The 27,009-nt window shown below is 42.5% G+C and overlaps 1 protein-coding gene across 1 annotated transcript; it reads left to right on the top strand.

Moving 5' to 3' along the window:
• The first annotated feature begins 320 nt into the window (after positions 1-320).
• On the top strand, positions 321-27,009 carry LOC133339746 (interferon-induced very large GTPase 1-like). The gene is made up of 3 exons (XM_061547908.1): positions 321-364; positions 10,667-10,766; positions 13,243-27,009. The coding sequence occupies exon 3, from the start codon at positions 13,246-13,248 to the stop codon at positions 20,491-20,493; it is 7,248 nt and encodes a 2,415-aa protein (XP_061403892.1). The 5' UTR covers positions 321-364; positions 10,667-10,766; positions 13,243-13,245; the 3' UTR covers positions 20,494-27,009.

The following is a 27,009-nucleotide window of genomic DNA, read 5'->3' as shown; positions in this document are numbered from 1 at the left end:
ATACCAAGTTCGTGTACGATTTAAGTTTTAGTGCATTGAGAGCCTTAGTATCATTTGGAAATTATATCTCATTGCCCGACTCCTCAAGACACTCATTCTTCATACGTTATCCTCACTGCCTAGGTAATATGCAATATTTAACAACTCGAAAGGCATACGCTCACAATCTTTATTTCACGTCCACACACGCGGTCTGTCTCTCACACACAGGCACACACACGCCCATTCGTTGTTATCAAGCACTGGGTGGAGTCTGGGAAGCTCTACCTTTTGTGACTCTGGATATAAAGCCGGGGTGAATCCAGAGAGCAGAAGAAACGGAGCGAATGACTTGCGCTCTACGGCTTTCCATCACCTGAACATCGTGAGTATTATAAGAGATGCAAGTCGGCTGCACATTAGCCAGTAATAGGCTAAAACTATTGAAATCAGTTACAGGTAAATTATGTACGGTATATATGTTAGAACGTACATTGTATAGACTATGTGTGGTTAATATAGGCTGGGTATTGTAAATCAAATATGTTAACAGGCTACGTTTAGAAAATAATACCATATTAAACTGCATGTTAATGTCTAATGGGTTAGCGATGTTAAATAGGTTGAACACATGGCCCTGTAATATCGGACTGCATGCAAACACACCAAAATAGTGAAATATTATAAGTTATTACAGTCTAGGCAACAAAAAAATTACGTTTTAAAAATATGTCAAACATTAATCTTGCCTGAACACTTGCACTTACGCGAACCTTGATGTTGGTTTGTAATACTAGCCATAGCCGAAAAACAACATTAGCCCCTTCGCAATGTTTGCGACTCCCTTAATAGTATTTATTTATCAAACGCATTATCTATTGATATGCCAATCACAGTGCATACTACCTGCTTTGACAGTGTTCGGACATGTGGTCATTAACGAAAAATATAGAACAATAACTCGGGGTATAAAAATAGTTTTTACTCTTTGTGGCAATAAAAGAGGTGTTAAGATGTTAAAACACTAAACTATAATCTTTTCAAGGATTCATGTCTGCATTAACCACGTACACGTGTGGTGATCAAATTAAGCTTCAGTTTAAAAACAGGACACAATCTAAACACCAAAGTATGCAAGTGAGGTGTGTATGTGTACGTAAATAATTGCACATACAAATGACGTGGTGTAGACTAAGGTTGCCGCTAATCATTACAGGTTTCTCTCACTTTATGCGGGTTCGGTTTGTGTAATATCATGTATATTGGACGAATGCATTTCTACCCAAAATTCGCTATATGCAATTTAAATTCACTCATATACGGCTTCGTGATCGGACGTGGGACACCATTGTGTGTGTGTGTACTCTATGAACTGTTTGGCAGGTAAGCTGCCCTGTGTGGTTTCGGTTTGTGTGCAATTTTTCTTGGAACACATCTACAACCACAAATCGAGGGAAACCTGTATGTGTTGCACTTGAGTCTGCGCCCTTTCCAATGAATGTGCAGTATGTAACAAAACATTCCATCGCACGACAGTGGCATTAAAGAGCTGTATAAGACGACCTCGCCACTAGGGTGCTCTCATTAACAATTTTCTTCTACCACGTAACTTATTGCAATACTACAGGCGCAGTCCTTGGCTCTGCAAGCGGCCCAAAACCAAACGAAAAAACGTAATAGAATCATTCTCGTGACACTTAGTGAGCCTCAACAGGAACTAAACTCTGTTGCCAGTCACGAGGGCAAGTCCCGGAGTCTGCCCGTGCCGAATTAACAAATATTATTGCGTGCTGTTTATATGTAACTAGCGGTTAGTACTCGGCGTTACCCGGGCGAAAAAGGCAGACACATGTAGTTACACACGCAAATCGACTGACACACACACGTAGAGTTACACACACAAATGGACTCACACATACATACATACATCGACTGAACAACAACAACCACCATTGGCCACTAAGTGGTGGTGATGTCACGACAACGCTTGTGCCAGGCCATGTGCACCTTGAGGCCACGTGAAGTGTCAAACGCCCGCTGGCAGGAGGTGACGGGGCAAACCCAGATGGCACAGGTCGACTGACTGAGTCGACTGGCTGATGCACCACCTGTGGCCCCTACTGTGCCAACTTGCTGTGCTTTAGCCACCCGGCGCTCCGCTCGTTGTTGTGAGCGGCGCTCCTCCGCCTTTCGTTGTTGTTGGAGGGCGACTGCCTCCAACTGCCCAGTAGCATCCTTCAGGAGCCTCCTCCACAGAGGCCGATTTTGACAGGGCTGGTACCAGTCATCCGCAAGTGGAATCAGCTCCAAGTCCTCCTGTACCACATTACTCCATGTCTTCTCCAGCCCGTGCCACGCCCGTTTAGCCCCTCGATCCGGTCGAACAAAAGCTGTTTAGGCATGCGGTGGGTGACCATGCGGGCTACATGACTCAGGCAACGCAGCCTTGCCTGCCGGAGGAGGTCACCGATGGGATTTTGTCCACATCTTTAAAGGATTTGTGAGCTCACACAATGCAGCCTGGTTAAACCCAGGATGGATCGTAGGCAGGCCATCCTAAATGTTCTAACCGGCGAAGATGTTCCATTCGGGGGGTCCAAGTTTCACAAGCGTAGAGAAGGGAAGGAATGACCGTGGCCGAGAAGACCTGAAGCTTCCTGCGGAGTGATAGACCAGGTAAATTCCACACAGCATTACGCAGCCAATGAAAAGATAATGCGGCTCGACTGATTCGGAGTGAGACCTCTGCTGTTAAACCGGAGCCGGTCATTAGCACACTGGCAAGGTATGGGAAATTCTGCACTGTCTCCACAACTGCCCCATCACCAATTGGGAGTTGTGGGGGTGGAGTGTCCGATGGTACAAAATAGGCAGGCAGGTGCTTAGTTTTGGTGGGGCCGATGGTAAGGTCCCACCTCTTAGTGGCAAGCTCCAGGTTCAGCAGCAGCACCTCGGACTCCTCCTCCGAGTGAGCAGCAAGTAGCAGATCATCGGCATACATAACGTGGTTGAGCAATAGGGAGGCATCCCTCGACCGCACCCGGGCATCGATCAACCTCCCATTGTATGTGTACCATATGGTAATTCCTCCGGTACAGCCATTGAAAGCTTCACGAACTACGTGGTCAAAAGATATGTTAAATAATGTGTGAGCCAGAGGATATCCCTGTCACACCCCAAGGTGTAGAGGGAATGGCTCTGACTGACAGCCACATAGTTTGACGAGTGGCCGCTCACCATCATGAAGGTCCTTAAGGATCGTGAGCAAAGGGCGAGGGACTCAGAAAGTACGAAGAACAACCCAGAGCCCAGGCTTACTGATGGTATCATAGGCCTTGAGCAGGTCAATAAAGCACACAGATGGACTAAGACGCACACATGGACCTACAGACACGCGAAAAAATGGACTTACACTGACTAACATGGAGGCATGCACACAGCGACTAACACACACGCACATGGACTGAGACACACACACACACATATCGACTCACACACGAACACATCGACTCACACACACATGGACTCACACACACATAGACATCCACTTGAGATACACACACATGGAGTTACACACACATATCGACGTATACACATACAGCGACTCACACACATACATCAACTCACAAACAGATATACGTGGACTCATTAACACATTGACGTAAACACACATGTACTTACACACACACATATGAACTACGACACACACACATGAACTTACACATACATAGACTGACCCACACATTGCCCTACACACACATACACATATGGACTGTGACACACAGACATGTACTTTAGATACACATGGATTAACAGGCACATAGACTCACACACACGCATTGACTTACACACACACATCGAGTGACACACACACATGTATAGACTTACACACACATGTGGACTAACACACACACAGCGACTGATATGCACACAAATGGACTGACATACACACACATGGGGCGTTGTCCGTTTGAAAAAGACAAACACACACATGGACTTACACACAGACATGGACCCACACACGTAGAAACCCATCGATTTACACCCACACAAACACACAGACATCGACTTTAGGGACACACATGTAGTTTCTGCACAAGAACATTATAATTGTAATATTTGTAAACTTATTTGTTTAATAATAGTAAGCAATAAACGTCAGTTCTTAGCAAAAAATGCAATAAAATTGTACTTTACATTGGCGTGGTGACGCCTCGTCCCATGTAGAGCCCGCGGCCTCGCCTAGATTGGCAAGCCAGAGGAGGTGAGACATTGCCAGGCTACTGGTTGGGCCGCTACTCCCGCCCCCCCCCCACCATCCCCCCGTCCGAGGCAGAATAATACTATGTAAGCGCTTTAAGAATATTAAGTTAATATCTAAGAACTTTATAGCAGTAACTGTACGCATTGGGGTGGTGGGGGGGAAGAGAAATCGGCAGCGTGATGTGGATATTTATTCCATGTTAAACGCGTAAAAGGAAATGTCCCCCGTGAGCTGCAGCGAACGCGCTTCACTTGGCAGGCTCCGCCCCCCCCACGCAATTGGCGTCAGTTGCTACGGTCGACGGCGTACAATAAGTAAATAATTAATAATAGAAACGGCACAAATTTGTTAATTAAACTACTTTAACGTTTACGGATGGGAAAACGGAATAGCCTATTCCCACCGCGGGGCTTGGGGTGTGCCGCCTGGTAAATCTTTTTCTACGTGAAGGCCACCGTCCGAGAGCCAAATCCCCCGAAAGCACGAGCGCGTGGAGACTTTTATATATAAGAAAGAAAAAGAAGAAGATTTCTAGCTAATGTGATTAATTACCTAGTATACATTACGGCCCGACATTCTCCTCCCACCTTTGCACACGTGGTGCATCCATCGGGTCAGCCTGAGATCATCCCTGGTTCTGGCTCCACAGACATCCTGGCACTTGATGTCATAACCCCTATCAAACTACTCCCTTTGGAGGTCATCCCACGATATGTGTGAGCACAGACACACTTAATTGCCCCTAGGTGTTGTGTGTGTCTGTAGCCATGTTTATTGTGAAACGGCTTTCCTCCCTCGTTAGGTCGACTCATCCTTAAAATTAATTCCTGCTGCAGCATGCAATGACAGTCACTGGGAAGACAAAGACGGTTGGCAGGCTCTGGTTATACCCCTGGAATGCATGCAATTCTTGTCGTGGAGAATATACGTTATTCGTATTACGTATATTTTCTGAATGATCCTTTGGTTCAAGACTTCAATACAAAACTTCCATACGTCATTATCAAGTTGATATGCTTAACCCAGATCTCATGGCACTTATGTATTTGTAACGGGTTCCGGAGACACTTGTAGAGGTAACTTCTTTATTACATTCCAACCAACAGTCCAACAGTCCTGATACTCTGTAACAGCTCCCAGGTACACAGCCTAGGTACACAGCCTAGGTACACACTCTGGCTATGCTCCGGAACTCGCCCTCACAAGGTCGTAGAGTCGGGAGTTCCAGAGTCCCACCACTGGCTCTCACAACGTCCCAGGGTCCTCAGATGGCTGGTCTTGGGTCTTGGGTCTTGAGCTACGACTGGCCCTGATCGTCCAGGGAGCTCTGCTTTTATGCCTAGTCCCCAACGAGGGGTGGGGCCGTGTGCGCCCCCAGATCTCCCACAGAGCACACACAGCCCCCCCCTTTGGCGGCGCCAAGGCTTAAGCGCCTGGGCCACCCGGGAACCCAACGCCTGACGCCAAGAGGCTTAAGCGTCTGACCCACCTGGGAACCCACGCCTGGTGCCAAGAGGCTTAAGCGCCTGGCCCACCCAGGGTCCCAGAGCCCCCAGCAGCCCCTCCCATCTTATGTCACTACATTATCCTCCTCTATGTAGCCTCCAGCCGTCCCGGCTGTTAATAATACGCGAGCCTCAACAGGAAAAGAAAAAGAGAACAAGAAAGCAACCATAAATACCATAACCAACCTGTACAACTTTACACTATATACAAGCGTCAATCAACAAAAAGGTGAAGCAATGACACGTGAACAAACGACCCGCGGCACACCTAACCCTCCTCGGGATCCGCATAGAAAACGGGGAATTAACAACAACAAATATACAGATTCCGACGCGTTGGATGCACAACCACCGCATGGATGGCAGGGTTCCACACCACCCTGCCAGCCTCCCATCCGTCAGGTGGAGAGAAGGCGAAGACCAACATGTCAAGCATCCCTCTACACACACTAATCCGGACGTCTGTCTACGTCCCGGGTCGAGAAGTCGTACTGGGCAAAGAAGTCGCACTTCAGGGCTGCTCCAGTATCTACATTTTAAAATATATATATAAAATTGACATGACACAAACAAAATAAATCTGCCTGCTCCTGTCCATAAATGGTGGCCGCACGCGTGAACCGCATCTCCAAAAGGCATGCCGTGCTTGCGTCTCAGCAGCCCTCAATGAGGACCACCACCGACATTACATGTCAACCGTTAGCACCCCCCCCCAACGTGGCGTCTTCATCCTAAAACCGCGCACGTCGGCCATATCGGGAGGCTTCAACCCAGTCTCTCTCCAAGACTCGCATCGCAGCATATAGCTGCACCGACCGAGCTGAGACGACCCAGTCTCTCTCCAAGACTCGCATCGCAGCATATAGCTGTACCGACCGAGCTGAGACCCAATCTCTCTCCAAGACTCGCATCGCAGCATATAGCTGTACCGACCAAGCTGAGACGACCCATCGTTCACTCCCTGCACAACATGCACCCTAACAACTGAGGGATACAGTCCCAACGTAACGGGACAACTACACCTGAACACCACGAATCTCCAGCCCACTGTTTCAACGCGCCTCGGAGTGTTTCAATCTCCGGGCCGTCAGGGCGAGCCTACTGCTCCAGACGCACCACGGAGGGTCTCAACCTCCGGGTCGTCAGGTCAAGCCGTCAGCGATTCCATGACGGGACCACACTCTCCGAGCCATGTGAGCGCACAGCCCACTAGGCTAGACATGCCACGGAGTGTCTCTATCTCCGGGCTGTCAGGTCAAGCCGTCAGCCATAGCATGACGGGACCACAACTCTCGTGTTAGACACGCAACACCCGCTGGGCCATCCTGGTCAGGATCTGCACCCCAGGATATTTGAGAGCCAGCCTGACAATTCCAAATCCTTGGCAGCATGTCATAATCTCAAGATAAATGCCCCATACAGTCTATACATCGTTAACAATGACAGCACAAGCTATACATTAACAATCACGAACAAAGCTCAATACAAACCATACATTGTTAACAATCACAAGCAAAGTTTCGCACACACATTGACAACACTCACGAGCGAAGCTCCACACAGTTTACCCAACAACAGTCACGACTCCCCGACGACAACGAAGAAAATGTCAACAAAAAAATCATTAATCCGGAGCGCGTAAATGGACGAAGTGTCAGGGGCCTGGTCTCCCGACCTCCAACCTTTGGCCAGAGCAGCAAAGGCGGCGACCAGCGTGTCGGTCGATGTGCCGGCCCCGGCGCCGGTTACAGTAAGAATGGTGCCCTCACTGTCCGGTCGCAGCGCTGATGACGCGGTATGCTAGGTTGAAGCCAGCTGTCGTCCGGCAGTGAAGGTCGCAGCGCTGATGACGCAGCGTTGCTTGGTTGGACCACGTTGGGCCCGGAAGTGACGTTGCTCCCAGCGGTCATTGCTCCTCCGGTGGAAGTGATGTCATTCCCGGAAGTATCCCTCACATCCGTTGGGGGGAACGCCGGTGGCGGGAATGGCGGCGGCGTTCACCATGTTTGTGGCGGCGGCGGCGGCGGGCTCGGGCGAGCGCCGCGCCTCCTCTCTCCCTCCCGCCATCGGCCGCGAGCACCGCATCTCGCCCAGGAGGGAGGCGGTGGCGCAGAGCAGCTCTGCGAGGCGAAGCAGCGCCTCCTCCATCCCTGCTCTCGATGCTGGAGAGGGGACGGTCGGCGGAGCAGACAGCTGCTCAGCCGGCGGTGCGGTGTGGTTGTCGGCCGGCGGTGCAGCGTCACTGTCGGCCGGCGTTGGCCGCCCCATCGCTGCTTGCTCCTCGACATTGCCGTCAGGACCGAAGGTACGTGGCTTACTTCTTGTCTCCATAGCCACTTCTGACGCCAAATGTAACGGGTTCCGGAGACACTTGTAGAGGTAACTTCTTTATTACAATCCAACCAACAGTCCAACAGTCCTGATACTCTGTAACAGCTCCCAGGTACACAGCCTAGGTACACAGCCTAGGTACACACTCTGGCTATGCTCCAGAACTCGCCCTCACAAGGTCGTAGAGTCGGGAGTTCCAGAGTCCCACCACTGGCTCTCACAACGTCCCAGGGTCCTCAGATGGCTGGTCTTGGGTCTTGGGTCTTGAGCTACGACAGGCCCTGATCGTCCAGGGAGTTTCGCTTTTATGCCTAGTCCCGAACGAGGGGTGGGGCCGTGTGCGCCCCCAGATCTCCCACAGAGCACACACAGCCCCCCCCTTTGGCGGCACCAAGGCTTAAGCGCCTGGGCCACCCGGGAACCCAACGCCTGACGCCAAGAGGCTTAAGCGCCCGGCCCGCCCAGGGTCCCAGAGCCCCCAGCAGCCCCTCCCTTCTTATGTCACTACATATTGATAAGTGGATGTTAATAGAACATGTAACTAGTTGTATTCACAACCCCCTGACTATATGCTGTATTGTCACTTTAAAATATCTAGTATCACCAAAGGTAATTTTTAATACCATGATGTTTAAGAATGTTCATATGCATGGTTGGCATTTGAACGTTTCAACTTTCCAGGCACCAGGGTTTGTTAATTCAGAGAGTGAATCGGCAAGGTGCATACTTGTCTCTTTTGCCTGTATTTGCCCTTGGGTGAGCAGCAAGTTTATGGTGTTTTGCCATGGGTCCACCCTTGCGTATATTCTCTCTCAGAAATTTCCCTGGGTCAATCCTTGCACATGCAAGAGTTATTCCTCTATGGCCTGTCATGAACGTCTTCCTCCTTTACAACACGAGTTCGGTGAATTCCCGGGAAGCAAAATGTACACCTTCTTCCAGGCCCTCCTCAGCTCTGGTTATTCTCATCATACCAATTTGATAGATGTCTCATTCATTCTGTTTACCCACTTCTCATTCTAATACTGTTGTGGCTTAGCCATCTGGTTTTCCCGACTTCTGGCATGCAGTGAATGCATATGTGTCTGTCAGGAACTGCGACATTCAAAATAGACAAGACATTCCAAAAATTATAATAGTCATACAGTCGATCTAGGGCTGAACGATTTGGGAAAAATATCTAATTGCGATTTTTCTGACATGTTGCGATTGCGATTTGATTTGCGATTAAATTGTTTAAGTCAAGCTTCAGTTCAATATTCACTGTGTTAATAAATTTAAAATATGTGATGGAGCAATACCACATGATACCATAAAAATATGAACTGCCCTATATAGTCTAATGCAAGGATGAGAACTTAAAAGATATGAATTCCTTCAAACATGTATTTATTAAAATGTTTTAATTCAATTAGAACAAGCAAACATAGAACAATTGCTAAGTTAAATAAAGAAAGTTATAATAATAAAAAATAAAACAATTTCAATAAGAAAGTAATAGGACTGTTCAAATCACCAAAAATCGCAGCCTTCGCGATTTGCCAATTGCATTGTTTCAAATTGCGATTTCGATTTGAAATCGATTCATCGTTCAGCCCTAAGTCGACCCTTTCACGTCGCAGGGGTTGGGGGCGCAGCACCCCCCCCCCCCGCGATCTGTAAAAAACGCGTTAAATGTTTTGGTCCCCTTGGCGAGCGAAGCGAGCACCTCCAGCCAGGGGGTACAGGGGAGGGGCTGTGAGATATCACGCGAGAGGCTGCCGTAAACAAGCTTGGCATCCTCCAAACCAACTCGCAAAATAACTTTTCATAGAATTTTACTTTTAAAAAATTGTGTATATTTATGGTATTAAAGAATAAATACATTGATATTATGCATATATGTGATGCATTTTTGCGTTACTAAACTCTTTGTGTGTGATTTGCCGGCCTTCGCATGTCGTCTGCGGTTTTCGCAAAACTCCCCAAAAGAATTCCCATTTTATTTCTTATGCCGACCCCGCGATATATCGAAACCGCGATGGGTAAAGTCGCGATGTAGAAGGATCGACTGTATATACAATAAGGAGCCAGGGTGAGCTGGCTTTGTTGCTCATATAAACACGCAGAGACCTATTGATCAGCGAAGGCCATATCACGAGGATTGTTTTCTGGCAAGGGATGGTCCTTGTGAGCGTCCACATCAAGTCCTTATTCCAGGCTGTGCTATAGTCCGATGAGAAGTCCCCACATTCTGCTTGATCTCTAGGGATCACTGACTCGACGTTCCAGGAGTTTGTAGGTCGTTTACATGCGTAATATTAGCCCATAGCTTCCCAGGTCACCGGTTGGCTTGTCGGGTTTGAGTATTGCAATGACTAACACCTCCCACCATGCTTTTGGGATTCATCCGGTTTAAATGGTTTTGTTCAGATTAACTGCTATTTAGATGCTGTTTCAATGTGTATGTTGTTGTAATAACCTTTAAATGAAAGTCTATGTGCGTCAGTAAACTCATGCATAGTTCACAATTATCTGAAACTGTGGTTACTTTGTGGTGTACTTTGAAAATAATTAATCACGTGTTTGGTTTGTTTATTGTTTCAAGCTGGACACAATGCAACTCCATCGCACCCTCGCACTTGTCTGTCTATAAAGAGGGTCAGGAAGAGAGTTCCAGCCTCCTTTGTGCTCTGAGCAAGCGAGAGGTGAGTCCATGAGATGGTCAACTCTGGCACTTGCATTGTGAATATTAAGGTTGCTGTTGGCATCACGACTGAAAAGTCTCTGTCATGTATATGGCATGTTTAATTATGCATTTGTAGTAAACAAATAATTGAAATCATATTCTTTGGGTCTTTCTGTAAAGTCACGTAGATAGGTCCAAAGACAATTACAAAGAATAACAAAAAACTACGACGTTTTGATCGCAACACAAGCGGTCGTCACCAGGAAAAGGGGGTTAGCTTCTAATGACAACTGTTTATAAAGGTTTGAAATGGGCATAGCCCAAATGTCAGCAGCCAATGTAAGTGGTGGGCAGCGACTGTGGCGGTGGTGGGTTTTCCACCAATCATTGGTGCTGACCATTATATATTCATGATTTGATATTTGTTTTCGTTGTAAAGCATTTTATGCATATAATAATTGCTATTCACAGCTTCAAAGTGGATTACGCATTCGAAAAAAAAACACTTAATACAGAATTAAGGAGACTACAGTCAAAACAAATAATTGTTCATATGATACTGTAGTTTTGATGAGCTTAAAAGCAGACGTACACATTTTTTCATTCAAAGAAGAGTTTACCATTCTGTGCCAGCACGCGGATAGCAAGTTACAGAAAAAATGGTGAAACTTTTGGTGCTGCCATTAACCAACCTAAACATCACCTCACCACCTGCATGAGGCAAGGCCTAAAGGCCTGTGCTTTTAAGTCCAGTACCACAAGTGACGGCACATGCATAATAACCGTCATGGTTGGCCATGTGATGGTAATCAATGTATACAAGCCCCCGAAAAAGAAATGGCCATCACCACTTCAGCAGTCACTACAATGGATAATGTACTGTACATATCAGATTGGAATAATGTAATGTGATGTCCAACATATTATCCCTATGCGATCGATTGACCCCAGTGTGATTGTAGCTTTGAGAAGTGCCTAAGACCACCCTACTCTCGCGCAGGGGCACACAGTGTGTGCGTGTGTGGCCTTAGCTCACTCTGGCACAAAGAGCATTGGCTTTCAGATCAAGATGTCATCACGGTCAAAGCTCTTGATACCACCAAACCTTAGTACCACCACTTTTAACTTCTACCAGATCCTGCAATTGCACAGTAGACACACGATCTCTAAGACCAGACCTCATAGTATCCCCATATCTGTCAACTCCAAGCGCCGCACCACTTTTTTCTATACATGACGTTGGCCCCACCCCAGTACACCCCTTACTACTACCTCTAGGGACCGGTGTAGCATTGGATAAAGACCGACTTTTATCAACATTTTCATTGGGAAATGACATGCAGCCAAAAACGTTCTCAATTGGAAAGTATCTTCTTGGTTCTTTCGGTAAAGTCACGTAGAAGGGAAGTAATAAAATAATAAAAATAAAACTTAAAACAATTCTCACGACGTTTGGGCCACAACGCAAGCAGCCGTCCTCAGGTGAAAACTAGGTCTGTCAAGGCGACAGCGTCTGAATGAAACAGCACACGTGCTTGGAGCATATATATAAGCTGGGTTGGAAGGGGGGAAAAGGGGCGCCTTGACAATAGAATATGCATATCAAGAGGAATTTAGCATATTTATGGGAAATGCAGGTATGTGATTAGTGATTAATACCTGCATTTCCCATAAATATGCAAAATTCCTCTTGATATGCATATTCTATTGTCAAGGCGCCCCTTTTCCCCCCTTCCAACTCAGCTTATATATATGCTCCAAGCACGTGTGCTGTTTCATTCAGACGCTGTCGCCTTGACAGACCTGGTTTTCACCTGAGGACGACTGCTTGCGTTGTGGCCGAAACGTCGTGAGAATTGTTTTATTATGTTTTATTTTTATTATTTTATTACTTCCCTTCTACGTGAATTTACCGAAAAAACCAAGAAGATGAATCCCTGCAGTCACGAAAACTTTAAATCGAAATTGGAAAGTAGTTTTTTTAGGAAAAGAGTTTCGGGCCAAGTGGCATGAGAACCACGTGTGGAACTTGAGCACAGGAGCTGGGCAGGATTGATCCATTAGCTTTTGGTGCCATGGCTGAAGTGCTGCTTGTTATAGCACGGTAAATTAAAACACTTCCTATTAGTCTCTTAAAAAAATTGGGCCCGTTAAAGGAATTGATTCCGTACTGTTAAATTCCAAATTTCAACAAGCAACGGCTTAATCGTTTGTTTAAATATCTAAATTGTATATATATTTAATTTGTATTATTAAAAACGTAGATAAGCATGGTAGGTATAAGGAAATACTTTATTTAATATTCATATTCTTTATTTAATATTTTTCACAGATGTTTGACATTTAAATAGGTGATGAACTTTGGTTATTCGTCTGAATATTTGTTATGCTATGATTAAAACAACATTCAATATTCAACTGAATTATACATTGATTTGTATTATTGTTAAATGTTGTATTACTAATTAAGGACGATGTCTATGTGTGTATTCAAGGCTATGTCTGAAGAGGAGGAACATGACATTAAAGCTGAGGATGAGCTTGCCAAAGTACTTAGAGACTTAGGAATTAATACAACTTATTGGATTCCAAAACTACGAGATATTTTGGATATCACCAATGTACAAGCATTGCAATATTTTGGCCCTGAGGAATTTGAAATCATAGAACCATATTGCCGGCATTCATGGGAGAAAAAGGCATTGTGTACGTTATTGGGAATGTCGGGCAATGAAGTTGTTTTAAAACAATCACAACAATGTGAGCCAATTGGAAATAAACAGAAGCAAGATGCACCAGCAAAGCAGCATCCAGAACAAATCCATCAGAAAAGATTAATTCACAGTGGTGAGGCCAACGTAGAGACTGAGACAGAGCAGCAAATGGAATTGAAAGGAGAAAAAGAAACCCCATTATGTGATGGCAGCCATTCCAATGATATGGCAAACACTTCTCTAAAGCAGTTAGATTTAGCAGACATTTCAACTTTACTTGGGACTTTTTCACATCTAAGTCTTTTACAAAATGCATCTAAAGGACTTGCTTTGGAGGGGGTGTATCGAACTGGTCAAATAAAAGATAGGTTAAAGAAAAGAGGCAAACTCTTAAACATCCCAATGTCGTTTGATCTTGCTGGGCCAGTACATCAGCCGATGATAAAGAAACAAGAGTTTTCATCATCTGAAGAGGAAAAAATACTTGAGACAGCAATGGAAGTAATGGGATTCAATACCATCACGACAGAAGAAGGTTTCCTACAGTCCTTGAAGGAAGAAATCAACTCGCAGCATAGCAAGGCATTATACAATGAAAAAAAGCAACAAGATAATCCCACGGATACCTGCATTCATAGCGCCAAATACCTGTACCTACCAATTGCCTCAGGTAGTCTTGACTTTAATCAACTCAAGCTCTCTGATGAGGCGTTGGAGGAAATACAAAGCGTTGAAAACACTTTAAAAACCGCCAAGGATTCTTTTAAAACGCATGTGCTAAAAAACAGGTTAAGAAGTTTTTTTGAGAACTTTGGCTCTCATGCCCATACAGGCCCTGTCCACTTTGGTGGGATATTTAAGTGGAAAGCATCAGCAGAGGGCATCAGTTCAGATGAGGTAAAGGAAGACAGAAATATGCTATCGGAGGCAGTGGAAATGTATTCCACTTCTGCCTACAACAGCAGTGGTAGTGCAGGTGGTGTGAGCATGATGGCATCCGAATTTACCACGGAATTTTCTGAAAAATACAATGCTCCACTTCTTAGTAAGGTGACATTTTCCGTAGGTACAATAGGTGGATCACCTGGCATTTGTTCTCTTCAACAATGGAAAACCGACATTGTATCCAACACCAAGACGTGGTCTGTCATTGATCTAGGCACATCATTGGTTCCAGTGTGGGACATTGTCAAGTTTAACCACAAGGATGATTTTCAAAATACCTTGATAGCTAGCAGGCTCAAGGAGGCATACACACTTTTGACAAACCAAAATCCCAATTTTTGTCTTGAGACCATATTGGTCTCTGCTAATGCTAAAGCCAGGTCAGTGATGCAAGATATTAAACATTGGCAAGAATCCGACATGGAAAATAATTTAAAAAAGATACTTGATTTGAAACAGACGTTATATGATGAAACGAAAAGCAATTTAACTTGGATAAACACCTGTTTATCTCACCCAGCCCTCCAATCATTTTGGTCAAATCTTGTTACAGCACCTGCCAAAACGGTGAAAATAACAAAGCTTATGCGGTCTATTATGGAGCCAAACAGCTGTGACGTTGACAGTTTTCCACAATTCGCCTCCATTATGCAGTGGCTGAATGAGTCTGAAGGAGTCCCTACTCAATTATCTGACTTTAAAGATCTCGTGAACATCTTAACAAAAGCAAAAGAACATTTGAAAGTTGACTTTTCACCAACTTATTCAGAAATTCATGGAAAAAGAAACAAAGAAATCACACATGCATTTAATTCATTCTGTCAATCACTGAGAACAACAAAACGCATCGAACAAGAGCTACTCATCATTTCAGTTGCTTCTGCTGTTGGCTACTGTGTAAAAGAAAAACGATTTCAGCATCCCCTGAATTACGACAACATTGATCATCTTCAACGTGCACTAGAGTCATCTTACGGAGAGTACTCAAGACTGATGCAACAAGACAAATCCAGAGCTCAGGCATACGTGTTACGGACAGGTTTGTCTAATGCACGGACTCTTGCCGAAAAACGAAAACAGTTCGATTTCATGAGATCCCAGGTCGAAGAAACAATGTGTGCTGAAGTTTCCCATGTGATTAAATGCAGTGAAATAGGGCCAACTGACTGGAATAAACTTGATATGATGCTGGAATCCATTATCGCTGGAACTTCCAAAGAACAAACATGTAGTTCAAAGAAAGAATGTACGATACAAAATGCAGGAATAATTTCCCAGGGGGGGTGTAAAGAGGACACATATTCAAGGCAAGAAGAATTACAAAATAAACCATCTATTCAACCACAAAGAAATGATGATGATGAAAAGTTAATTAATCTGCTTGAAAGACTCTCGCTGATAAAATACTACCCCAAAGAATTACACACAAGTGATGTATGTGTTATCAACAGGTCTCCAATTCAAACTAACCCTGATCGATGCACAGAACAAGAACTTGCTCTTTCGTATCTGCAAAAACTGATGATGATTGACTATCGAGCAAGATGTGTTAGTTTTCAGTGTGAAAATCAAAACCAAGGCAAATTAAACAACATATCTCAGTCCACGAATACAAATAAAAGCCATAATAGTGATAGCTTCTTTTCTGATGATAATGATGATGACGTAATAAATAACAGCGATGGGCCTAGGACAAACACTGAAACCTACATTCACCCTATGGACTTACAAATGGCAATTTTCCATTGTGGAGACAATTTTGTAAGGCAGTACATTTACACCAAACTTTCATTCATCCAGTTCGCACTTCCGCTTTTAGTTCCAAATCCTTGTCGTTCAGAAATAGAATTCCCTATATGGTCATTCAGACAGATTAAAAAGAGCTGGAAATACCGTGATGCATCTACCAAAAAATGGCAATCTAAAAACTGTGCAATAACTGATGCCAACACACCGCTAGTGTCCTTCGTAAGATTTGGTGAATCACCTGCATCGAAATCTCAAATAATGAACTCTCTGCTCGGCAATCAAACGCATCGAGTTTTTTTTAATAGGCACTGCCGAGGCAGCAGCAGGAATGGTCAACTAATGAAAGGAGTTGCAGAGATCGCCTGGTATCTTCCAGGTGCGAAGGACAATGATGTATTTAATGACTGCATAGCATTCACTAATCTCCATGGAGATGCAAGAGAACACAAAACACAGGTAACATTTTTACATGAGATTTCGTCTATAAATGTAATTTTACTGTCAGATGGTGATCGCAATGAAGAAGGCAAACGTATCTTAGACGAATGTTTGAGATCTCCAAAGCCGCTAATTTGCCTCTGTGCTGACAAAAAGAGAGTTTCCAGCAGAGTATCTGGAACAAACGCGAAAATTGCTGTCGAGAATCGAAATGAGGCTGAGTTAATCGATGAAGTGACATCAATAATCAATTTTTTTTTAAACAATTCAAAAATAAAAATAAACATCGAGGCTTGCTCAGCTATTGCAAGACAGCATGGCTTCATTGTTGATGAAGATGATAAACAATGTGAAGAGGGAAAGGATATGGCGAAAGTTTTGCTGAGTCTTATAAGTGACAAGCCGCTGTGTTCCATAAAGGAGACATTTTTGCCTCTTCAAGGGAAATTGTGGCAGTCGTGGTGCAAGAAAGACAAAGAATTGAAACGCATGACGGTAAGGGGGGGACAAAGTATTGAGGAATACAAAAGTAATATTTTAGGAGAAAAAACACGCATTAGGAAAGCACAGCTTGAAAAAGCATTTCCTCTTAACGATTTTATGAGATCATTGATTGAAATTTTGAACCAAAAGGCATGCACAGTAAAAACATACTTTCTGCATTGGCTACGCATATACTTAGATAATATGTCTGCAGATCGCTTATCACAACTTCATCTCACTTATCATCAGACCTGGATGGAAATAAAAGCGTTGAAAATACAAGCTTGTAACACGAGTGCCATTGCTACAAAACAATCAGAGTTGGATAAAATATCAGAAGAACTTGAAGCCTCTTCCTTTGGAATCGATCACGTTTTTAGGGAAGTTGGTCAGATCTACGAAGCTTCACAGACAACGCCATCAGTTGACAAACTCCCAGCTACTTTGCCCAAGATTGCTGCAGAAATGATGATCTCTGGATTTCCTCTTGAACTCATGGATGGTGATGCTGCACATGTCCCACTCATTTGGATTAGCTCAATCTTGGACGAAATCATTGCTAAAATTGGGAACGTGAAGCTGTTTGTTATCTCAATACTGGGAATACAGAGTAGTGGGAAGTCCACGCTACTCAATGCCATGTTTGGTCTCCAGTTTCCTGTTGGCAGTGGGAGATGCACCCGAGGGGCCTACATGCAGTTAGTGAAGGTGGAGGCAGAGTTCAGTAAACAGCTGGGATATGACTTCGTGCTGATAGTCGACACAGAAGGACTGCGTTCTGTAGAGTTGTCAAATGCAACACGTAGTCATGACAATCAGCTGGCAACGTTTGTGATTGGGCTGGGAAACATGACCGTGATCAACATTTTTGGAGAGAACCCTTCTGAAATGCAAGACATTCTACAAATTGCTGTGCAGGCGTTTCTGAGAATGAGGCAGGTGAAGTTATCACCGAGCTGTGTGTTTGTCCATCAAAACGTAGGAGATGTGACTGCTCACAATAAGAACATGGAGGGAAGGAGACGCTTTCAGGAGAAACTCGATGAGATGACCCGCATGGCTGCAGACCAGGAGCAGTGCGCTGTTGCATCATTTGACGCAGTGATCAGGTTTGACGTGAACTCTCAGATCCGTTACTTTGCTCATCTTTGGGAGGGAGACCCTCCGATGGCTCCGCCAAATCCAAGCTACTGCCAAAATATTAAAGACCTTAAAGAAATGTTACTTAGAAATGCCAAAAAGGAAAAAACAGTCAATGTCTTGAAGATATCAGAATTCAAATCACGCATTAAAAATCTATGGACGGCTTTGCTCGCAGAAAACTTCGTTTTTAGCTTTAAGAACACAATAGAGATCGCAGCTTATACCAAACTGGAAGAAATGTATGGAAAATGGACTTGGGAACTCAGGAGTCATGTTCTTCAGCAGGAAAACAAACTCTATAACAGCATTGATAACAATACAGATACAATGACACGATTACAGATTGAACGAAGAATTTTGTCAAACTATCAGGATATTAAAAAGAAAATGGAAGAACATTTCAATAGCGCAGATGATGCAGAATTGTTGGTTCAATGGAAAGTTAAATTCGAAAAAGGATTTGAAACATTGAAAGAAGAGCTAGTATTTGATGCTTACAAAAACTACTCTGCCCTGATGGCTCAAAAACACAAAAAACGAAATCTTGATCTGCAGAGATCAAGTTATGAAGATCAACTTATTAGAAAGAGCAAGGATTTGGCTTCAATATTGAGAGGAAATACAGTAAATGACGAAGAATTGAAGAATGATTTTGATAAAATCTGGAAGGAGTGGATTAAAGTGATAAAAGACGGTATGACCAGCCCTGCAACGCTTGATGTAAAAAAAGAAATTAAAAACCTTCTTTACGACGTTTACGAGAATCAAACTCAACACCTAGAAACAGTGATATTGAACTATCACTTAGGGACAGAACTTAACGTTAATCAAAACGAACACATTATGATGAACGCGACATGGCTTGGAGCTCGGAGTCACCATTTCAAAGATGAGGATACTGAGTTAATAAAAATAAAAATTACTGACATAAAATACAAAGTCAGGAGCTGCATTACCACCCAGGAGAAACATAAAACCAATTTCAACCCATCCTACATACGTGAAATTTTAGAGGTAATGAATTCAGACATACAGGAATTTTCAAAAACCAATCGAAGATTTTGGCTCACAGATAAGTTCAAAATTGATTTATCTGTCCACATATTAGCAGAGGTTACGGGGCGATTTCAGGAAATGCATGAGAATTTCCAGAGGGAAAACGATCCATTAGTATACTTCACCAGTAAGAAAGAAGAATACTTCAACAGCTTCAAAATCCGCTGCCAAGGCGCAACGTCCACAACTATTTTCGTGGATTTTTTGTGTAACAAACTGAAAGCATCCATTGAACAGACAGTTTATGATAAAGTTTGCATTGACATTGCAGGCAGGATGAAGTCCACATTTCCGGCATTCAACGGAAATCGATCAAAATTAGAAAACTACATTCTCATAGATTTAGCGAAAAAGAAAGATTTTAAAGCATTTGATGAATATATTCACCATCCAAAAGAACACTTTCAAAAATACATTACGGAATGTGTAGAAGAATATTGCAAGGGAAAAGATAATGAAATAATTCACGAGATGTTAAAGTCAAGTCTTGGGGATACCACAGCTGCAATTACTCGTGCAATCAATAAGGGAACGGAAGTTGTACAAAAAAACGAGTATGATGCATCTTCATGGCTGGATACATTTTGCACACAACTTGATGACGTCATCAAGTTCCCAAGACACACTTTGGACCAAGGCGACTGCAGCGACATAACGGATATTGGATTTCTTAAAGAAGAATTAACAAAAGGACTAAAAACCGTGGTTGAAGGATTAAAAGATACATTTTCTTCAGCATGCTTAAATGATTTACAAAACGTTCAGAACCAACCTCACGAAATACTATTTCGGCAGCTATGTGGGTGCTGGGTGCAGTGCCCGATGTGTAAAGCTATCTGCACAAACACGATGTTCAATCATGACGGAGACCACAGTGTTCCCATTCACCGCCCCAGTGCAGTGAGTGGAGGAAAGTGGCATAGAACTGATCACTTTGTCACCGACATCTGCACGAGTTTAGTTGCCAGCAACTGCAGCTTAGTGCTTCCAGACAGAAATATACCATATAAGGATTATCGTACAGCCGGACCAGAATATGTTTGTTGGAGCATAACACCAGACTTAACCACACAGCCATATTGGAAATGGTTTGTCTGCAAGTTCAAGTCAGACTTAGAAAAGCGCTATAACCTAAAATTTTCAGCCAAGGGAAAAGTCCCATCAGATTGGGAATCTATTAAAGAAGATGATGTTATTAAGGATTTAGAGAATCTGTAGGTTGATTAATGAAACTACAATTGAGCACCCTATGTCACAGATTAACTTATGAATATGTGGCTCTGTTTCAAACTCTACAGTCTTTCATTTTTAATATTTTTAATAACAAACACAATTCATCATCAAACAGCAACATCTCTAAAATGGCATGACATTTAACGATCGTTACATGCATGCATATGTACATACACTTAACTTGAGGCATTGTGGGTGTTATAATAAACTGATCACATTATGTGACACAATTTTTGTTCCTGGGTATTAAGTATTATTTCCAAATTGCATATGGTTCATAAAGAACAGAAAATGGCTATTATTCCCCACAAATTTTGCTTTTGTGACCAGGACAGTGATATTTTGAAAATTACCTATTTTCAATTAGAAAACGGGCAAATTTGTGTCTTTTCGTTCACATAAAGTCAGAAAAAAACAACATGAATAAAAATAGACATGTTTGTATACTAAAGTAATACAAAAATTACTACAAAGATTTAGAAGTGAGTAGTTTTCGAGATTCACGATTATACTGTAAATCACTTTCAAGAATCAGCCCCCAAATGTCTCCCATCATGTTCTCGTTATACTGTCCTTGGTAGCAGCATTCAATGTACAATATATCCTGGTGAAATCGCTCGCCTTGCTCCTCCGAGTATGCTCCCATGTTCTCCTTCAATTTATCAAGATGAGCATCAAGGATATGGATTTTGAGGGATATTCTACAGCCCATTGTGTGGTGGTTCTTCACCAGAGTCTCAACCAACTCCACATAGTTTTCGACCTTGTGATTGCTCAGGTATCCACGAATCACTGCGGCAAAGCTGTTCCAAGCCGCTTTTTCCTTACTTCTTGGGGAATTCATTGCACTCCAGGATCTTCTTTTTCTGTGGTTCTTTGACTTCAGACAGCTTAGGGAAGAAGTCTTGAAGGTACTTGAAGGCTGCCAACTCCTTATCTACGGCTCTAACAAATTGTTTCATAAGGCCCAATTTTATGTGCAGTGGTGGCATCAGCACCTTCCGCGGGTTCACCAGTGGCTCCCATTTGACGTTGTTATTCCCTACAGAGAACTCGGTCTGCTGTGGCCAGCCCCGCTTGTGATAGTGCGCCTTGGTGTCCCTGCTGTCTCAAAGGCAAATATAGCAGGGAAACGTGGTAATACCGCCTTGGAGACCCATCAGGAATGCCACCATTTTGAAGTCTCCGATGACCTCCCAGCCATACTCATCATACTTCAAGACGTCCAGCAAGGTCTTGATGCTGTTGTAATCCTCTTTGAGGTGCACCGAGTGAGCCAGGAGAAGAGACTGGTACTTGTTACCATTATGAAGCAGCAAAGATTTGAGGCTCCAGGATGAGCTGTCAATGAAGAGGCGCCACTCATTCTGGTTACAGGCGATTCCGATTGCCTCGAACAGACTGGTCACATTGTGGCAGAAGCAGAGCCGATCTTGACGGGTGAAGAAGCTGCAAAAAGGTTGGTGACGTTTCCTCTGGTCTGCAACTTGCACACTTTCATCCAACAAGTTCCACTGCTTGAGCCTAGACGTCAAAAGCTCGGCATTGGACTTGGTGAGACCAAGATCTCTGATCAAGTCGTTGAGGTCTTTTTGGTTGGGTTAGTATAGGTTTCTCTCCTCAGCTCCACCCCTGAAATTGTCATCTGGATCTACAAGGTTTTCTCGCTCTTTGACTTGCTGCTCCCTTCTAAAGATGGCTGCTCTCTCTGGAGCAGTGGGAACGGGGAGCACATGGCAGTGCGGCACCGGGGCGAGTAATGAAGGAAGGTCCGGATACGTGATAGCAGGTGCATTCTTGTCAGTTCGACGTTTGGAATGGTCCACCATGCAGAAGTAGCAGTTGCTTGAGTGGTCAGTGGGTTCCCGCCAAATTCTTCGGATAGCGAACTTCATGACTCTCTTTTCTCCTCTATGCCATCCTACAGAATTTTTATTTCACACATGACTAACGTGTAAGAGATTCTCCCAACATTTTTCATGGATGATATATTTTTCCAATAACATTGAAAATTGTAAAACATTTTCAAATAAAAAACTTTTACAATTTAATTTTTTTGTAACAAATTTCATAACATAAAATTGCGAGTTGTTTTGCATTGCTCGCAGGTGAAATGAGGTGCGCAGGGTTTGTCTTGATCCCCGACAGGCATGCCGAAATATGCCTTGTAGGCCTCACACATCTTAGCAGATGCTTCCACAGAGTACTTTGTCGCTCTTGTCTTGATAAATTGGCCGCAGACATAGAAAAATGCGTCTGCCGGACGCTTGCAGCCTTTTGATGCCATCACAGAAAAATGCAGATATGTATCCACTTAGGCAGCTGGAACTAAACTGAACTGGTAGGCTTACAGCCCCTCTATTTATACTATTTATATTACTGGAAAGTTCAAACATTTTCTAGAAGTATCTCCAAGTTTACTCAGTACTGAATCTATCTGGAATGTTCTGGAAAATAGGTAAATTTAAAATGTCAATGTCCTGGTCACAAAAGCAAAGTTTGTGGGGAATAATAGCCATTTTCTGTACCTTTGACGCATAACCAATTAGGAAATAACACTTACTGCCCAGGGGAAAAAAATTGTTACAGTGTTATCTGCCTAAGACGTGAATTTTTTCGCGCAAAATTAATATATCCATATTTTTAAGTAATCTGTAAAGATATATCTACAATCATTTCCAATGTGTTTATTCCTCTATACTCTTGTTTTGTTTAAACGTGCATTTTGTTTGTGATGCACTTCAAATGTAAATACAAAATTAAGAATATAAATTTTAATGGAAGTGGTAAATTACACATCAGCTAAATACTTGCTTAATATTAAATTGTGTTTATACTTTACAATTTTAAAATGAAATCTAAAACCATTATTGCATGTTTTAATGGCAAGTTTGTGCTTCAAATTCCCACAAATACTCTCCAGCCTTGCGCTTTCTTCTTCATGTTGGTGTCGGACCCCTATTTCATGAGGCAAAGCCTTCTCCCCTGGGTACTCTCTTCTAGAACTTTAATCAGCTGTCCATCCCCTCTAATGAATGCCTAAGACTGGTATTTTGCCTCACAATCGTTAATTTCAGACCTTTATGTTCATTCAAAATTGCTTCAGCATTAGAGTAATAATATATTTTCATGCGATAGAATATGGCCATTTGAAGTCAACTCCAAAGCTGAAAAGGTTCCAATATTGCGCCTTTTGGCGTCATCTGGTCCAAAACCACGTGAGACTAGGCTTTAAGAAAAGCTGTTTCGGTTGTGGACCAATCAATTTCAAGGACAGTGCTACATTATCAGAGTTGTGTTTTTTGTTTGCATTCCGACCGCAGGTATTGTGGTCAATGCAAACATGACTCCTTGTAAATAAAAGGTGTCAGTTTTGGGGCCAGATAAATGGGTAAAAAACCAATTATCATATTTTGCTACTGGCAAAGGAGGTTCCAATATTATCAAGTATTTCGTTCTCAGCATGGATATCTGCCAAATATAACATTTAAGTAAATGTTGAAACATCTTTACCAGTAACTTCTTCTTTGCTGCTTATTTACCTTTACAGCAGCAATTATGTCTTGCTGAATGCCATTTTTCCCATTAAAATAATGATATCACCATTACGTACAATTACCTCGTTTGCTCTCCAATTATACGTTCAGACCCACCTATAACACATATCTGAGTAAATACAACCGAATTTCAGCAAGCCTCAGGGTACTGTAAATCCATAATGGGAACAAATACTTCCAATGACTGGAAAGGCACCACATGGGACGCACAAATTAGCTGGGTTTACAAGGCTCATAGAATTTATTAAATTAAACAACATTGTACTGATAAACACCATTCACCCTCACAAATCATCAAGAAGATCAACGTAGCATTCATGTTGTGGTGCATTTCACTACTGGACTGACGATACACGAATGTCGAACCATTTTCAGTCAAATAAACAGAGTGGATATTTCTCTGGGCAGACATTGGAAGTGACGGTGGCTTAATAATGATGATGGTCACGAACAAACTAAGAAATAATTGCAGGGAAAATAGCACGAGAGCGAAATATGACTTGGACAAGCTACAGAGCCGACAGATCAAGGCAGAATATGAAGCAATGATTTGAATAAGGTTATCACCATGACTAATGTTAGCGCTACATTAAGTTACGGATGATTCCATGTAATATCACAATAAGGGGCCAAAACATGTTATTAACAAGGCTCGGGAGTTAAAACAGGCCTGGGTGACTAAGGGGGAATGTGCCGAAGTGATTAGTCATGGAATTTGAAATCCAAGAGACCTGATGGAGAAGACGAAAGAATATTAAATCATACACTAAACAGCCCTGTCAGAACTGCCAATGTAAACAAATACAAAATAAGGTCAAAATCTGTTTAAGTCATTCAACTATTTTTTTCTCGACAGAAACAGAAGAAAGCTCTTGACACTGTTAGGAAACTCATCAAATAGAACCAGTCAATAAAATCAGCAACATAATAAATACTTAGCAACTTCTTTGCAAATAGTAACACAAATTTACGCGATCTAACCCAAAAAACCTCTATTATGGAAGATATTGGTCGCAAAGGCCTACGTGTTAAACTGAGTAACACAAACAGGCAGCCAATATGACTCCCTACAATATCAATGTTGCTGAAATCATGTGCTTCCAAAATGTCGTGTCGCTGATGGGATGTGAAAAAATATTCGTTGAATGTTCATATTGAGGTACAGATATTGGAGAGATGTGTATTGTAACCCTATTCATTTTGGAAGTGTATTCAATTAATTATGTTATGATACAAAGTAGACAATTGATAGTAAGGTTGGCAGCATGCTGTGAAATATCTGTATAAGACCAGAGGAACTTATTAACCACATTTTATAGGGCACAGTCGAAGTTAAGAGAGGTTGGACAATGATCAACATCGAGCCTAAGACGTAAATATCAAATGCATACATGTAGATCACAAGAGACTGATGAAGGTGGAATCGGTTGATACATCACTGCACATTACAAGTCACCTACACATTACAAGTTAAATAAACAAAACTCACATTTCTTAGTCTTCAACCCTTATGCACTCTATTTCTCTGACCTCTGTTTGTGCTATGAAAAAGTGCCGTTATCACAAATAATCTGTTTTATATTTATAAAAATGTGTATTTATGGCAGTGCTATTGCTTTTTTTATGCTGAACGTTCAGTAACTGATGATAATGACGATAACAACATTTTAATACGTGGACATATAATCGCACAGGTTGGTAAATGTGAAGAAAAAATAACAGTTTTGCATACAATCAATACAATTTCTTCGTTTATGCATCGAAGTCAATATGCTGTATGACTTGAGGGGAGGACTTGTACATTAGAATGGTTTTAGGTGATATCCTTATAAGCGTATTAGCAAATATTGTCCACGCTGCCTACTCATCTTCCTTTCCTCCAGATCCATTGTATGTTATTGCAAGGTCTACATTATTTTTAACACCACAATTCGCATAGCATGAAGATGGTTTTACAAAGGAAAAAACTGCATATTAAGTGGAACATATCATAAAGATCAATGGCCAAAAGCAAACAACTTGAAAATGTAAATGCTGAGTGGAAGCCGGATCAGGAAAACGACAAATGCAGAGGTCCTATAAATACCAACGAATAGGCTGAGATCAATAAGTAGAACAACACATTCATCATCTGGGCATTGTTTGGAATACAGGTGGCAGGAATTCCTCACTTTGAAGGGATATGGAAGGCGATGAATAAAACGACATGGATGGATTCATAAAAAGCAACGAATAAAAGTGGCATCATTGCTGACGAATGCTTCAGAAGGGTGGACGAGAGGAAAGATCAAGTTCTACAACTGCCAACCGCTTCCAAAGACAACACAAATGATTGACTTTTCATATAATTATTTTACACGAAGCTTCATATTTTACATTAACAAATTTAAGTTATTTGCGTCCATTGCCAATTTGGTCATTGTAAATAAGGTGCGTGAGCAATTGGGAGTTGTTCTGGAATTTGAGTTGTTATTTTCGATTGCATGCAACTTCATATATACATAAAGATTATACTATCTGCATACAATACAGGAATATATTTCACATATTTAAGTCATATTTGCGAAGTGGAGTGTTGGCATAGTGCTTTGCTATCTGCCATATGATATTTGTTTTCTGTGTATCTTATATTATTTGGGAATAAGAATGTGATTTAAATAATATGGTTGGTATTCCAACAACCAATGAACTAAGGATTGTTTGGATGTCGCATTTTTTTTGTTAAGCTAATCTGGATTGTGTAATGTTTATAATGCTGAAGGGGTCACAGTTATTTGTATTAATTAATACTTGTTTGTATGTTCTGGAGCATGAGCATGATATAGTGGCTGTGCAACTAGATAGAAAACATCCGTTTAAAATAATGTTTTCAAAGTCACAATTCAATGTTTTAATGGGGTCATAACTCTCGGTTTTAATCAATAAATTTATAAAAATCAAAGGA

The sequence above is a fragment of the Lethenteron reissneri genome, unplaced genomic scaffold (assembly GCF_015708825.2).
Source record: "Lethenteron reissneri isolate LAM-NWPU_2019-01 unplaced genomic scaffold, ASM1570882v1 scaffold_216, whole genome shotgun sequence".
Lineage (NCBI taxonomy): Eukaryota > Metazoa > Chordata > Hyperoartia > Petromyzontiformes > Petromyzontidae > Lethenteron > Lethenteron reissneri.
Note: the sequence above shows the minus strand (reverse complement) of the source record. Positions and strands in the feature narration are given on the sequence as shown.

Excerpts from the sequence above, each read along its gene's own strand:
- LOC133339746 (XM_061547908.1), top strand. The coding sequence starts at position 13,246 with ATGTCTGAAGAGGAGGAACATGACATTAAAGCTGAGGATGAGCTTGCC.